Below are 15,638 nucleotides of genomic sequence, written 5' to 3'. Positions count from 1 at the left end.
ATTACATCACTATTGACAAGCAATTTAAAAACAATCCCCAGTTCTAATGGCTTCATAAGAAAAACCATCTGTCCCTCATTTGCTCTGTAAATTTAGAGGCCAAAGCCAGCAGCACCGATCTAAGGAGAATTTAACATCACTTGTGTTTCCCTGCTCCTTAATTAAGTACAAGTGTTTCCCGACTCCTTAACTAAAAAATGTAACATAGAGATGCTGGAAGACATAACTCATGATCAAACTTTGCAAATGAGCTTGTCTAATTTTTTTTGTTGCTGTTTTTATTGTCTTTTTTTTTTTTTTTTTTTTTTTAGCAAGGACACTTGTTACTGCTTTTTCGGTTATTTCAACATATCAAATATCTGGGTGGAGTCAGGGGAGGGAGTGGAAGTAAGCACCAGACCTTTAGTTATTTTTGTACCACTGTGCCTTGAAAAGGACCTGGGGTGCTGTGCCATTCACCTTGTATTCCTTCCCCTGCCCTCCACAAAAGGGAAAGTGCATTGTCTCTACCAACATCTAAATATCTTGGAAGTGAATTACTGGAAGTGAATTTACTTTAGCTTTACTTTAGCTTTGCTTTTCGCCTTTTCTTAAGCATCATAAGCTCTAAGTCTTTATGATCAGAGCCAGCGATCACATTTTTCAGCTCCTGAGAATCAAGTACGAAGGCAGTTCTCCTCCTATTCACCTCATACTTTCCTCCTTTTAGCCATACCACAAGCATCAGTGATGAAGGATTGAGCTTTAATGATATCTTAAAGTAGCAGTTGTTGTTTTAATGGCAGTTGTTCACGCATAGAGATTTAAAGACAGATAAATTATCTGAGTTACCGTTAAGTCTTAGAAATTCTTTGCCATATGCTTTCTATGAAACACACCTTTCTTTTCTTCCTATCCCCATCAGAATCTTTTCTTCATATCCCCATCGTTGAATGGATTTGTTTGTTTTCAACAGAGAAGGGAGGATATCATTTTATAAGTGTTTTTCCACACAGTTGAAAGTTTATTGTCTTTTCAACAGAAATAAATAAACTATTTTGAGAAAAAAAATTGAAGTGCCTATACCAGAAAGTTTTGACAAGTTAAACAAATTTAAAAGCTGAAGTGAGGTAGAAATCGTTATTATTGTACTTTTTTCGTAATGATCATCTTAGATGTTGGTTGTAATTGCAAAACGTGAAATGTTTAGAGAGAAAATGATGTTTGGAGTTGATTGTCCCATTAATACATTTGTCCTGTATTTAAAATAACAGCACCTTTTCTTCCATAGTGGGGTAGTGTTTCTTCAAACAGCTTAATGCTGATATGCCAACAAATATAAACATCAGTAAAATGTTTACTCTAGAATTAAACACTACATTCAGTCATATGTGGTGAGAAAAAATAAATCCATTTTTATGATCTAGCAAGTGCCCCAGCCTCACCTCGGGAAATGATCAGCCTAAAAGAAAGAAAAACAGACTATGAATCAACTGGAACAAACGCCACTTACCATGGAAATAAGGGAGAACACACTTCCAGGAAAGACACCATGACAGGTGAGATTATGCTTGCGTAGCATATGCAAAAGTCAGCTGTGATAGACCACTGATTTTATAGGCTTGGCTGGGTTTACTGTTCTGTAGAAAAATGTCAATCTGCTTTGACTGGTTCCAAAGTTTTAGCCACCTTGAGAAATAATGAATATAGTGCTATGTGAAAATGTTTTGTAAAGACCATGTTTCTTCATGGTCAAATGGCTCTAAAAGCAAGCTTGCATTTCTTGTTAATTTTGGTGGTTTTTTTTCAGAAGGAAATGGGTAAATCCACCTTGTATTAATTAACGTTGTTTCTGAAGCGTGACTGTAGTTGAGCATGTGCAGTGATCTCTAACATCTATCTTTCGCAGGGAACGGCTTTCCAGGACCGGTTGTTAATAGTTTATTTTGCACACTGGTCATTCCTAGGAAATTTGATAGTAATTTGTAAAGTCTGTGCCTGTTACTTTCTCAGCTGGGTGGATGTAAATGGAACAATTTTCTCTGTGTATGTTATGGCATCTATTGCAGGTTTCACGGAAGGCATCTCTCCCATAGTAAGCTCATTAACCTGTTAGCATTGAAGTCGTTGTAATATTTTGAGTGTTTTGCCTAGTACTACTCCTCTCTGTTAATTCTCTTGCAAAACAGGTGTTGATCTCCACTGTTGCACAGACTTATATAACCTGTGTTGAACATTTTCTTACATTTATACAGTGCCAAGCATCATGGTGTCCTCTCCTCCAAATGCTACTTCAGGGCAAGCAAAAAATCACAGTGAGAAGTTGCTTGGCATTTTCCGAATGTCTGTTACCTTTTCCCATACCTTCTGTAGAGGTCTTGCTCAGAGAATGCCAGAATGGGCTGTATTTGTGTTCCTCAGCTTACTGGAGACGCCAGCAGTGTGCTGAGTCAGTGTGGGTCCATCCTTGCTGTTTTTCAATACTATATTTAGGATATAATGGTACTCATACTACATCATCTATGTTATACGCTATTGTGTACCCAAAACCGAAAGGCCAGCATTGGAATTTGTGTGAAAATGCGATATGGAACATTAATCAGCATGAAAGCAAAAATCTGAAGAAGAGGAATGACAATCAGGAGCATTTGGAAACCACAGAAAAAGGGAGTATCCTGAATGGCAGCACACTACACGAGATTGCAGAAGATTCAGTCAAGGTACTGCATTTTATGTATCTGTAAGATTTTGAGTGTTTCATAGACGCTGTACAAGGTCGTTCTCTAAAACACTTCAGTGATCCATACTTGTGTGATTGTGAAGGACAGGACAGTATTTTTTTCAACACTTTGTCAAGGATTCACGAAGAGGGAATCTCAGGAGTTAGAACAGCAAGCTGAAAAGGCAGAAACATAAGTATTCAGCTCTAGCTGTATCTGCAAATTTAGACTGTTAGATTATATTAGAGGTTCACAAAAAATAAGTGGTTCTATGTGAAAAATCTGTGTTTTCTTGCAGATAGTCTTGTCTCTCTTCACACTTAAAAAAAAAAAAAAAGGGTTTTTCTTTTTCCCCATTTCATTTCATTTTGTCTTTTATTGTCATGTTTTCCTTCTCCCATTCCTATTTCCCTTATTTCCTTTCTCTTTCAATGTAATTTTCTGATTGTGGGGTTTGTACTTCCACAGCAACCTTTCCTCCACTTTGACTTTTTGCATTGGGTTTTCCTTTAATATCTACTTGTATTTTGTCTGTTTGTATTGATCTTTTGGGTGGGCTTTTAGTAAGGAAGCTTGAAACAGCATTGTACTCAGCTGTCAACTGTTTTTCCAGCTACTGAGCTCAGTGAGAAAAATCAAAACAAAAATCAAATTGAAAAGTTTAATAATGTTTCCCGATTTTACATGACCAATGTACAAATGAAAGTGTAATAAACAAAACACTTTTACTCTCTTTCAGATCACCGAATCTCTACTCATTTGGTCAGAGTTCAAATTGAGCACCATTTTAAGAACAAAAGAAAATGACAGTTAGAAGGAATCTCACTCGTCAACATTCAACATGAAATTTGTGTAACGTATTTGTAGCTCAAAAAATAAATATTTCATTAAATAACAATATAAAACCAGTATTTGTGGTTTTAATTGTGAGACATTTTGACTTTACTGGGATGGTCTAAATATAAGTTTGTGTAGCAAGTTCATTGCAATGCCTGTATTCCGTTTTGAGCGTCAGACTGCATTGCATCTACTACATCCACAGAGCCTATGGGACTTGGATAAATGCTTTTTCAGGTTCCACTTGGTGTACATGTATTTTGAGCTGCTCTTGTGTTTTGTGCCAAGCTGATGTATCATACAAAACTTTCTTTGACTTACGGATTTACACAGAATGTAGAGCCCAGCTGTAGTCCTAATTTATCCATGACTGTCTCTGTGCTCTTCTCCAAAGCTCTTCTTAGTTTATACTTCAAAAATTTTATGACCTCTTGACTGGGACTGAAATGTAGGTTTTTTGATGGATTTTCAAAGTAGGAATGTTGGCTTCTTGCCATTGTGGGGAGTTGTCAGGAAACCTCTGGGAAAAGTGGAGGATTTATGAAGTAAACAGTTTGGCTGAAGTTGGTAACTTATATTGATTTCACAAAGACAGCTAAAAAATAGAGGAACAATATCAAAGTTCTCATTGCCCTCTTCCCTTCACAGGTTTATGATGCATGGTATATTTACTGTCCATCTTCGCTGTAGAAAATAATAACCAATAATAAAATTTTATCACCTGAAGTATATTTTTAAGACAAAAGCTAGTACATTCCTTAAAAAAAAAAAAAAAAAAAAAAAAAAAAAAAAAAAAAAAAAAAACAGGCACTATAAGTGCGTGTGATAATGTTATTTATGTCATGGTGAGTTCTTTCAGAACAGGGAAGATAAGCTTCCTTTATCCTGTCATGGGACTCCTACTCTAAAGTTTCTTTTACTTAGTTCCAGTGCTGAACTGATACTTGCATCACAGTCTGCACTTCTGTCAGCAGAAACACCTTCTGATTAAGGTTTTATTTTCTTTCAGTTATCAAGAACCAATCGTCTATACTTTTCTTATTCAAACCTACTTGCAAGTCCTTGCACATTCAGAACACAACTAGTGACCATCATCTGCTATAATAGCTGCAGGTGCTCAGGCTACTTGAACTTACTATTACTTTAAAGAACAATAATACACTGTAATCTTTTCTCGTGCCCTTACCTCATCTCTTGCCGTGCAGGAAGGTGGCAGTGGTAGTGACAGGTAATGATCTCTGTTAGCTGATATTTGTAAGGCACAGAAACATTTTCCTTTACTGTCTTGAACTAAATTTTAGGTAATGGAGTCCTGCTGCTTATAGCAGAAAAAACAGGTTATGCAATACCAGATGAGGATGACTACCTGTCCAGCTGAGCTTTCCTTTCTTGCTGTCAGCCTGTATTTGTGAGGGCAAAAGACTAGCACCTTGTTATTTCAAAGTGTCTGCAAATGTGTTCAGAGTAAGTACTTACAAGAACTGAAAGCTGAATGTTAAACCATAAGTCAAGTGACTGGGATCTATGGAGACAGCTTCAGTCAGTGATATCTTTGTCACACAGACCACTGAGTGACATAGTTTTCAAAGCTGTTGTCGGCTTTGCAGAAAACTGCTGTGAGGAACTGTGTGGTTTTGTTTGTTTGGGTTTTTTTTAACCAATAATACCTTGGAAAGTGAACAGGGGGAAAAAACGACGGTATTTTTCTTTAATATTCTTTATGCAATGCAACCAGAAAGTACTATGGGTTGATGATCATACTAATTTTAGAACCTTCACAATTTTGCCTAGTAAAAAGTACCTCTTCAGTACTATCATGTACTGGTGTTTAGATACGCATGTACACACATACTCATCACTCTTCAAATCATTTCATTTGCAACTACGATTCTCACATCTCTGTAAGGAAGTGTGGCTTGTACCCCTTTCCTTTCTCTTGCCATGTTTTTAAAAATTAAACTATTTTATTAACCTCTCTCTATGTTTGATGATTTTACTAGGATAGTACATATACAGCATTAACAGCAAAAATCAGATACTAACCACACAATACCTGTCCATTCATTTAGCTCATTCTCTCCCTTCTTTCTTTTATATCTGCCCGATGCTTTTGGACAGCAAGAGTCAACTGCTCACTGAAGCACGGCAGAGCGGGAATGGAGTTCCCAGGGATGCCGCCTGTGTGTCCAGAAGCAGGTACTGGAGCGAGGCTGCATGCATTGCTAGCAGCTACATTGCTTGACTTACATTTCCTCCAGAGACAGAATTATCTCAGACTCCCAGCTAGTCTAAGCCAAGATTTCTTGAACGCTTGGCATTCATTTCCAAGCATTTGATGTGTCATTGTCTTTCTTTTTATTAGTTAGAACAGAATACTGCTTTTTTTTTTTTTTCATTTTATACTTGTGAATTTGTATCCACATCACTTCAGTGAAATCAGCAAAACAGACTTTGTAGCTATTTTCATAAGCCGAAACTATCCATTTTTCCATCACAGAATATGTGATCTGGGAGACTTAAGTCTTCAATCTGGCATGTGACAGTTCTGAGCACATCAGTGCAAGCGTCACAGTAGTGCATTGGCAACTATGCACTAACTCAGCACTGGTTCTGGTTTTATAATAGTCATGGCTGTTAGTGGCACATATGTACCATGTGCCTTTTTATATGCCTGTAAAAAGATAGAAAGGTCGCCACGCTCTTTAAAGTCTCTCTGATTGCCTGTAAGAACAAGAGATAAATTAGCATGTGTCCGGTTTGCTATTTTTCATCAGATTCTTCATAAAACCCTCAGATGTTTTACTTATACCACTCTTTTATTCTTGATATCAACCATGAACAGTATTGTCCTGTGTGGACTAAATCTGTTCAATCATGCCTGACTAAAAACTTGCATGCATGAAACTTCAACCCCACTTATCTTGCAATTTATATACATAAAAACAAAATGGTTACAAGAAAGTTCTTCCCCTGTTTATGAGAGTCTGATACACTGAATATCATGTTCATTCTTTTCAAGAAGTAACACTTCACGAAATGGATATCTGAAACAGTAACTCTTAGTATCTTTAGATCTTGGAAGAGGAATTTTTACAACCCAGCTTCTTCTAGCACTTTGTAGGACAAGCCAAAAACTCAGAAAAACAGCATAAAAGGTGATATCAAAGAAAGATCTAGCAGCCGTATTAGTGAGAGTCATGCTGTCATGAGATGCACCATAAATAGCAATGCTGATACAGACTTCTCTAGTACCAAAGACTGTCATTGGAGGGAGATTTTCAAAGACTAAAGCAAAAGATGGAGCTAGAATATAAAAAACTCTGAAATAACAGTGAAGAAGTTTCACACAGTTCTCATCCTGGGTGACAGAACACAGCCTGAGCAGAGAGAACCTCTGCAGATCGGCCCTTTAGTATTAACATCTATGGCCAAAGACTACTCAAGCAGTCATCAGTTCCATCTGTTACCAACTATTGTCACACAGGCAGAATTAAGACTATCTACCACTGGAAAAGACCAATCGTCATTTGTTACTAGAGTTCCTAGTCTTCTCACCTTCAAAGAAAGGATCCTGCTGCACTCCTTGGAGACCTCCAGAGCTCTTCTGTTCCCTTCACGGGAATGTGCACTGTCTCTGTAACTGCATCCAGCTCTTCAAGAAACAAGTTTTTTCATCCCTATTAGTTAATAGTTACCAAGTGAAAAATCTCTTTTCCCAGCTGTTAGGGCTCATCACCCCACCATATAAACCCTGTCTTTATCCCGTTTCAAGAACATCCTGGAGATCTTTAAGAACACCATCTAAGATCTGCAAAGCAGCAGCGTGGAACAGTGCACCAAACTCTGACAAATATTATACCTTCAGCCTGGAACCCATAGCAGATGTGAAGATCAGAATTAGCATATTACAGTCAGCTTTGACTAAAGATTTCGCCATTCCTTTCTCCAGAGGTGTGATGGCTGGAGAAAAGATAGAAGCAGCTGTACATGCTGGGCTCCATGCTAGCAGGTTGCCAAAGGAAGAAAGAGAGGTTACTTCTTCAGTAACCATGGTTCTTCTTAGTGATGTGACTAGCATGGATGCCATACCCAGCTTTCAGCTCTGATGCTCAGTCCTCACCCTCAAAGGTTTTGAGTTGTGAAGGTATTAAAAGCAGCTTTTGGTGCTTTGAGGTTTTATACCATTTCACAGACATCTGAAAGAAGTTGCGTGAGCAACACGTTTCAGTTCCACTGACGGCTCTTGATTCACAACTACTCAATTTTTATTTTCAAGCACATGCTTTTCTAATGAGAGTCCCCATGGCAGCATCAAGTCATTGGTTACATGCCCAGTAAGAACAGTGCACAGCAGCCACACAAAATACTACCTTCATAATTCTTTGAAATATGAGAAATAACTACAAACGTTGTTCTACCAGCAAACTGAGCTTCAGTTGGGTAACCAAATCAAAGTTATCAGTGAAGTCAGCTTTGCAGAGAAAATCCTCAGCTTTTTGTGGATTTTCTGGGGGTAGGGTGGGAAATAAATTTTTTTAAAACCTGTATGATGTTTTCCTTGTCTTTAGAATTACTTCTGATTTCAGACTTACAGCTCAGTTTTGCCTGTGCATTTTAGCAGTAGGACATCTGAGAAGAATGTGACAGCAGTTCATGGATTTGACACTGTCTTGGCCAGAACTCTTCAGTATAACTACATATTACTTTTTTGCATAACTCATTTTTCAGTTGCATTTAATCATTTTTTCCTTGAATAATTTCACCATATAGCAAAAGCACTGTAGGAGAGATAATCCAGGATTTGGCATAACATCATCCAAGTGAAGTGAAAGGAGTGAAATGTTTCTCAATGTCAATATTTACAACTGTTACCAGTTTAGTGTATGTGTGATATAAAATCCTATCTATAACCTGGAATATGTTACTGAATGCTAGCTGTATGTGAAATTATTTTGTTGATTTATATGTGAAGTGCACAAGATTGGTATGAACATGACATAACGTCTGTTACCATCAATTACTGTATACCATGCAAATGCATGTGCAGCAAAGCAAAGATTATGACTGTTCAGTGGGAGGAAGGAAAAAACAGAAGTCTGCAGATGCTCTTAAAGATTTTTGTGTATGGGAACAGGTGCTCTATAATGTATTTAATGAAGTCTTCAGAACTCATTTTGAGGCCAAAGAGGTATGTTTGGTAAACGTGCTTTTTCCTTCCTTCTTTCTCTCTCCAGCTCAAAACACTGGAATCTCAACTTTGTACAGGAATTCGTATGGTGCACCTGCTGAAGATATCAAACATAACCAGGTAAGGAAGGAGAATAAAATGTTACTGGTTTAGATGGCATATGCACAAAAATGATTTAAGGTGTTTAAACCTGTAACTTGTAATGAAACAAAGAGCAGCTTGAGACCTGAATGCCTGTGAAATTCTAGAAATATGTGAATTAGACTACGAAAACCAAGTTAATGTTAATGGGCACTTCTACGGGCTCTGGTGTCTCATGATGTCCTGTGCCAATGAATTGGGGTAAGTTTGGTCACATTTCTTGAGTATGGCCCTCATAAAATTCAACACTACTGCTGACACAGCACAGCTCACATGCTAAGGCATCCTAGCAGAAGCTCAAGTATTGAGCAGTCCTGGAGAAAGAACCCTCTGTATATTTTGCAGAGACACAGGTAGCAAAAGCCCTCAGATTTGCCCTTTAGTCACTCCAGAAGCACAATTGTAACAAGGCTTTTTACTTGGTTGTTTTTTAATGTATACACTGGGGCATGGGCAAGAGAAAATAGAACATTTCACCAGCAAGGACGCTCTATCATGTATATACATTCAAGCCACTCGGTCTAGAACTTTGGGACTCTTTTAAAATGTTCTATCCTTGAAAACCAGAAAGCCATAAGTATGTCTGGATAAGGTGGGCATTACAAAAACGTAATTGGCAGCATGGGTGCCAAACTAATGCACTCACAGAAAGTTGCAGTGACATGTATGGCATTCATATAGCTGGCATTTCCAGTACAGTATTCCCTCAGTCCCTGGGAAAGACATTTCTCTGCACCCATAGGCTTTTGTTTCATCATTATGGATAATCCTACTTTGTACTTAATTATCACAACTCTTTAATATTTTCACAAGTTCTCTGTGTAATATGCAAAAGTTATGGTATTTTTTGACTGAAGAAACAATATCAAAAACCACTTAAAACACTTAAAATTATTAGTATTAACAGGCAGGTAAATGAATATTTAGTAAAATTGATAAAAAATGTTTTGCTCTGATTGAAATTTCAATGTAAGAGGCCTATGGTTTGATTTTAATCTATGAACTTCAGGTGAAGAGACTTTCTGATATTCTGTGCTTCCATTTCTCTTCATTGGTTTTGCTTTTTAATTGGTATTTCCTGTGGTGCACCATATTCCTTCTTTGTGTGAGCCAGTTCAGCGCATGAAGGTATTTCTTCTTCTACTGTATTTAAAGATATGAACCCCTTCTAATTAACACAGTATTTTGAGAAAATAAAAGTATGAGGTATTGTAACAGCAGGTGCATTCTAACTGCAGTCATGAATCAACTAATTTGATTTTCAAGATGAGAGTTTGAGCAAAACCAAAGCAAACAAACAAAGAAAAAATCCACCTTTTCCCACTTGATTCCTCAGTGAAGTGTCAGCTTTATGATTGACATATCAGAAACAATGATTTTAGCTAAAAAGAACACAGAGATACTACTTCTGTCCCCTAGTTTCTACTCAAAAACTGACCATCTCAAACTTTTTTGCATATAAATAAGTTGCTTAGTATAGAATTTTTTAATGTGTCCAAAATGAAACACCTGTGTTTGAATATGTGAAATGAAACAAGGAGCTCAAGGTCCTATACACCTTGATAGAAGTACTGGAAATAGAAAAAAGAGTAATTATGCTCCCTTGTGGTGTTCTAATATTGGGCCCGGTGTTCTAAGTTCACTCATAGGACTGTTAAATTACATGGACAGCCTTTGGCACTCCACACGGAGTCCAATACAGAAATGCTTTGAAAGAATATCAGAGTTTGGGCCATAGCAGTGCAACTGTTCTTCTCTTTTTGAGGGAGCATCACTAGTTCGTGCAGAATAAGCGGGATCTGCAAAGAGTCTCCTGACACCAACACCTGAGCATCAATATTCCCAGTACGACCGCTTGAGGACTGAGAGGCTGTATTGTTTTTCAGTCACAAAGTCTTTCCAAACTTAAGAGAAGTGACATAGAGTGAAAGGTAGTGTTCCACTAAGATCCTTAGAAAATGTTGATAAATTTCAGATTTTAATTAAGTCCCAACTATAAAAACAGAGACTCAGTAGGGCTGTCTGCAAAAAAAAACTTTGTGGCAAACTTGGGTTAAGGGGCCACGTGAGATTTTTTACTGTATATCATAAATATTTCAGCTTCAAGGCAGCGTGCTGGAATGTAGCAATGACACAAGATTGCCAATATGAAGTGTGGGTAAGAAGATGGTTCAGCTTAACAGTAGTAGAAGAACAGATTTCAGGGCACATAGCTTGAAATTTTCTTATGTCAGTGCCCTGAAGACTATAAATGGTTCTTCAGGATATGTTGTCACTCTCAATCTCACTTGCAGCAAAAGCAGCTGCAAAATGTTTAGTAATCTTTGGTGGCTATATCACTTCCATTCAAATTCTTCAAGACTGAGTTTTGGTCATCAGTGTTTTCATTATATAGCTGCAAAATAGTCAGAAAGTAATACACAGTTTACAGTTACAAATATAACTGTAAGATACACTGCTCAGATCCAGATTTGAATTACTTTTGAAGTAAATCAGCATCTGTTAGCACCAATAACATTAAAAGGTAAATGCATTTAGTAACAATATTAAATAATGTAACAACAAGGCAAAGCTGTGAAATTAATTCACTACCAAGCAATATTTTGAGTAGATGTTAAGATTACAAAGATAAACTTTGTATTTCCAGAATGATAGACATAAAGTGAAACTTTGTCCTTCTTCCCTTTTGTTGCCAGCAATAAATCCACAGAATCACAGAATGTCAGGGATTGGAAGGGACCTCAAAAGATCATTCAGTCCAATCCCCCTGCCAGAGCAGGAACACCTAGATGAGGTTACACAGGAAGGTGTCCAGGTGGGTTTTGAATGTCTCCAGAGAAGGAGACTCCACAACCCCCCTGGGCAGCCTGTTCCAGTGTTCTGTCACCCTCACCATGAAGTTTCTTCTCAAATTTAAGTGGAACCTCCTGTGTTCCAGTTTGTACCCCTTGCCCCTTGTCCTATCATTGGTTGCCACCGAGAAGAGCCTGGCCCCATCCTCGAGACGCAGTTGTATCTAACAAGCTGTGGGTATTACTCTCTTTCAGGTTTCTACACAGCCAGTTCCACAGGAGCCCAGCAGAAAAGATTATGAACCATATCAGCCGTTTCAGAATTCAACAAGAAACTATGATGAGTCCTTCTTTGAGGACCAAGTGCATCATCGCCCACCTGCAAGTGAATACAACATGCACCTGGGACTAAAGTCAACTGGCAACTACGTCGACTTCTATTCAGCTGCTCGTCCCTATAGTGAACTTAATTATGAAACAAGCCACTATCCAGCCTCTCCCGACTCCTGGGTTTGAGACTTGGGCAGATACAGAAGCTCCAGGAACTGTGCATGTGCATGCATACCACAAGACATTTTTTTTTCCTGCAAATTTAGTTTGTTAAAGTCTGTTCCATAGGAAGGCCCAGATAACCTGTATGGAAAAAAAATTAAGAGTTTTTTAGAAGGCTGAAAGATACAAGAGCTAAACCTGGGAGTAATTAGAAAGAAATATATATATATATATATATATATATTTTACAGTGTGGGTCAACTTTACTGTTGGCCTGTAGAGTCTAAAGTTCAGTGCTGTATACAGAATGTGGCTGAAGGAAGGAGAGAGAACATGACAGTGGATGTGTGTCAAGAGTTAAGCACAAGTAACTGAACAGCGTACATACTTTATGGGGAACAGCTTCTCACACTTTGTTTAATAACCTCATTCATTGTGAATCTAGGCTTCAAGTTGCATTTGGGGTTTCCTCTGTACAGCAAGATGTTTCTTGCCTTTTGTTAATGCATTGTTGTAAAGTATTTGATGTACATTACAGATAAAAAAAACAAAAAAAAAACCAGTGCATTGTGTATATTACACCAATGCCACAGTGTTTCTTCATCTATGGTTCTAAATATTGCTTCAACTTCAAATTTTGGAAGATGTATGAATTTCCAGTTTTTTGTTTTCTTTTCCCCAGTGCGTTTTAAAAAAAAAAAAAAAAAAAATCAAAAAACAAAAAGGAATATTTAGCAGTATTGTTCGTTCTGATATGTGAATTTGTTTGTGGCAACTAAAAAAAAAAGGCATTCAGCAGTTTCTGACAATTAACATTCATCATTCCACACTCCTTGTCAACAAAGTGCTTTTTCACTGCCTAAAATTTTAGATGTAGATATTTGAAATAGATTTTTTTTCATTTATACCAGTTTTCTTTATGATGATACAGTGTTAAAAGAAAATAAATTACAATTGATCTGTCATCCATATTTGCTAAGAATGTCTATTTCCAATAACCTACCATACAAATACACATTCTTACTTCTGTGTGTCCACGTATGCATAGTATTCTGTGTGCGTGTGTGTGTGTGTTTGAATGTGCGTGTTTGTGTGGCATAAGACTTCTTTTCATCCAATGTTTTCCTTGTTCAAGCTTCAATTTTTTTTTTTAATTTTCAGTTTTTTAAACAGTGGAAACTCCAGTATGTGCTTTCTCTTACTCACTTTCTTATCCATTGGTAGCAATTCAAAATTGTTAGGCCACATACTCACAAAGGAAGGGGTTATCGGATTTTATTCACTGACTCCTTCACTTTTAGGTGCCATTTCCTTTAAAATAGCGTTTCTTGATCTTGAGAAAATTTCATTACTCTCCAGCCACCAACCATCAAGTGCTCAAGAAAGGCAGAGTCTGATCTTGCCATCTCCCTAAGGAAATGGAAAACAAAGACCCAACAGGCTTAAGTCTGGAGGCTCTGAACTCTTCAGGCTACAGAAGGGTCCAACTCCTGAATCATTAGGACAATCATTAATTTTAACCCATACCAAAAAGAAAATCTGATAAGCAAAACACATTCCTCAACTAGGAAAGATAATGACCATTCTTTTGCATTTAAAATAAAACCCTGAAAAATCAAAAATGTAAGGGACGGAGATTATTTTTAATACAAACCAGAAAAGGAAGCAAGACTAGGAGGCCAGAAGAGCTGGCGTATTCATCTTGGCTCTTGGAATTCTGGAAGTAAAATAAAGAATCTAGCGTTTCTTCATTTATTTGATTCAGGCAACCATTCAGTTTTCACAGCATAATACCCACCACAAATGGAGTAGTTGTAAATTGCTCAAATTACAATTAAGGAATTTGTTTTAGGTTGCAAACGTTTCTGTGACTAGTCATTGTAATAGTCTTAACATCACCTGGCACACCTCCGGCTGTGTGCACGGGGAGAAGTCTCTCGCAAATCGTCGCCTGCTCTATAGGACGCAGCCCAAGTAGTTCATGCAGGCAGGTATTGTGACGTAGAATTGGTTTATCAGTAATCTAGGACTAGAGTTTAATCTTTTTTGGCAGCTTTTCCCAGTGTACGATATGTAACCTTATCTGCTCTTTGTAGTAAACAGGGAAAAAAAAAATCGCATGCAAAAAAATTTTTAAAAAATTTAAGAAAGGGTGGGTGGGAGGGGCACAGTGGGCCAGATGTATAGTGAGGTAGATAAAAATACTATTCATAGTTTTGGACACAGGTTGTTTGTATTTTATTTATTACATTGATTTTAATAAGTGACATTTGCAGTGCTATTTTGAACGAAGCACATTTTCAGTATAAAAACTTTTTTTTTTTTTTTTTTAATAAAGAATGTCACTTGCAACTTGAAGTTCTTGACTGCCTGAAAACCACCAGGCTGGCGCAGTTCTCCAAGCGCAGGATTGCCAACAGGCCAAAGGGATCCGTCATTCTGTTTGAAGTTCTTAGGACAAGAGGTTATTCTAAGTTGGATTTATTTCCCTTCTTAAAACTACTGAATTGCCCACATTGCCCCCCTTCAGCTCCTTTTAGGAATTACTTGGAGTTGACCATTACTCAAGTGAGAGATTCTGGATCGATGAAGTAGCATAAAATACCTTTTGTCTGTAGTTTGTGTTGTTTGGTTTCCATTCTGTAGTGGCAAGTGCTCCAACTGAAAACGTTCAGTCTTGCTGTACTGAGTTTTGAGGAGGTGTTGGATTACCTGGCTTCTTTTCCAGGCTTGGAAATCCAACACTGCTGCCATACTGCACAAGATATATATAATGCATTCTTTTTAATATTGAAGAAAGTTCATTACCTATTGCTGTTCCCTTCATTCTTGTACTAGATCACACACAGAAAGAGAAGAAGCAAACCTGTTAAAAAAAAATGTATAAAATGCAATTGATGTACTGTAAAATGTCGGATTTTTTTTCTTTAACAAGCTTCATATTAGAATCCTGTTCAGCTGTGTAGAGCTATATAAGTCTCACTGTTTTATTAAATGCTGTTTATGGTCTGGAAGGAATGGTTAACCTATCTCAAGATTAACAAATTTGCACTAATATGAGCAATATTGATTTGAAAAACAATAATGAGTTCAAGATTTAAAATATAAACTATGATTTAAAGGTATATTAACATGGAAAGTACATTTTGACAAATAACAGATTTAAGCCCAAAATACAAATGGTTGTGTCAGATAACACGAAAGAACTATAACAATATAGATTGAGAAAAAAAATGTGTTTCACTGTACATGTTGATAACATGTACAAAGACAAACTCATATTGACATATTTTCTATTAATAAATCCTACTGTATTGTGGAGAATCGCTGGTCATAGTGCAATATGTTTAAATTCAGAAGTTCACTCCGTAGTTTGATGCCCAGCTTCACACAGCCAACAGACCCGTGCCATTTCTTTATCTTAAATAATAATTGGATGGCTAACTTTCAGGTTTCGAGTAATTTGCTCCAGCCCTCACTCCTACCCCA

General features: G+C 37.3%; 1 protein-coding gene across 18 annotated transcripts in view; it reads left to right on the top strand.

Annotated features, from left to right (window-relative positions):
* The window catches only part of CTNND2 (catenin delta 2), a 650,551-nt gene extending 637,433 nt beyond the window's left edge, over positions 1-13,118 (top strand). For 11 of the 18 annotated variants that reach the window (XM_071804466.1, XM_071804465.1, XM_071804470.1 and 8 more), the window contains 4 exons: positions 1,407-1,538; positions 5,655-5,732; positions 8,771-8,844; positions 11,913-13,118. In XM_071804466.1, coding sequence (XP_071660567.1) covers positions 1,407-1,538; positions 5,655-5,732; positions 8,771-8,844; positions 11,913-12,173 — 545 coding nt within the window. In that variant the 3' untranslated portion in view covers positions 12,174-13,118. The other 7 variants (XM_071804478.1, XM_071804469.1, XM_071804472.1 and 4 more) reach the window with 3 other exon arrangements.
* Positions 13,119-15,638: the final 2,520 nt, after the last annotated feature.

This window comes from Patagioenas fasciata, chromosome 2 (assembly GCF_037038585.1).
Source record: "Patagioenas fasciata isolate bPatFas1 chromosome 2, bPatFas1.hap1, whole genome shotgun sequence".
Lineage (NCBI taxonomy): Eukaryota > Metazoa > Chordata > Aves > Columbiformes > Columbidae > Patagioenas > Patagioenas fasciata.
This window is presented reverse-complemented; position numbering and strand designations above follow the sequence as displayed.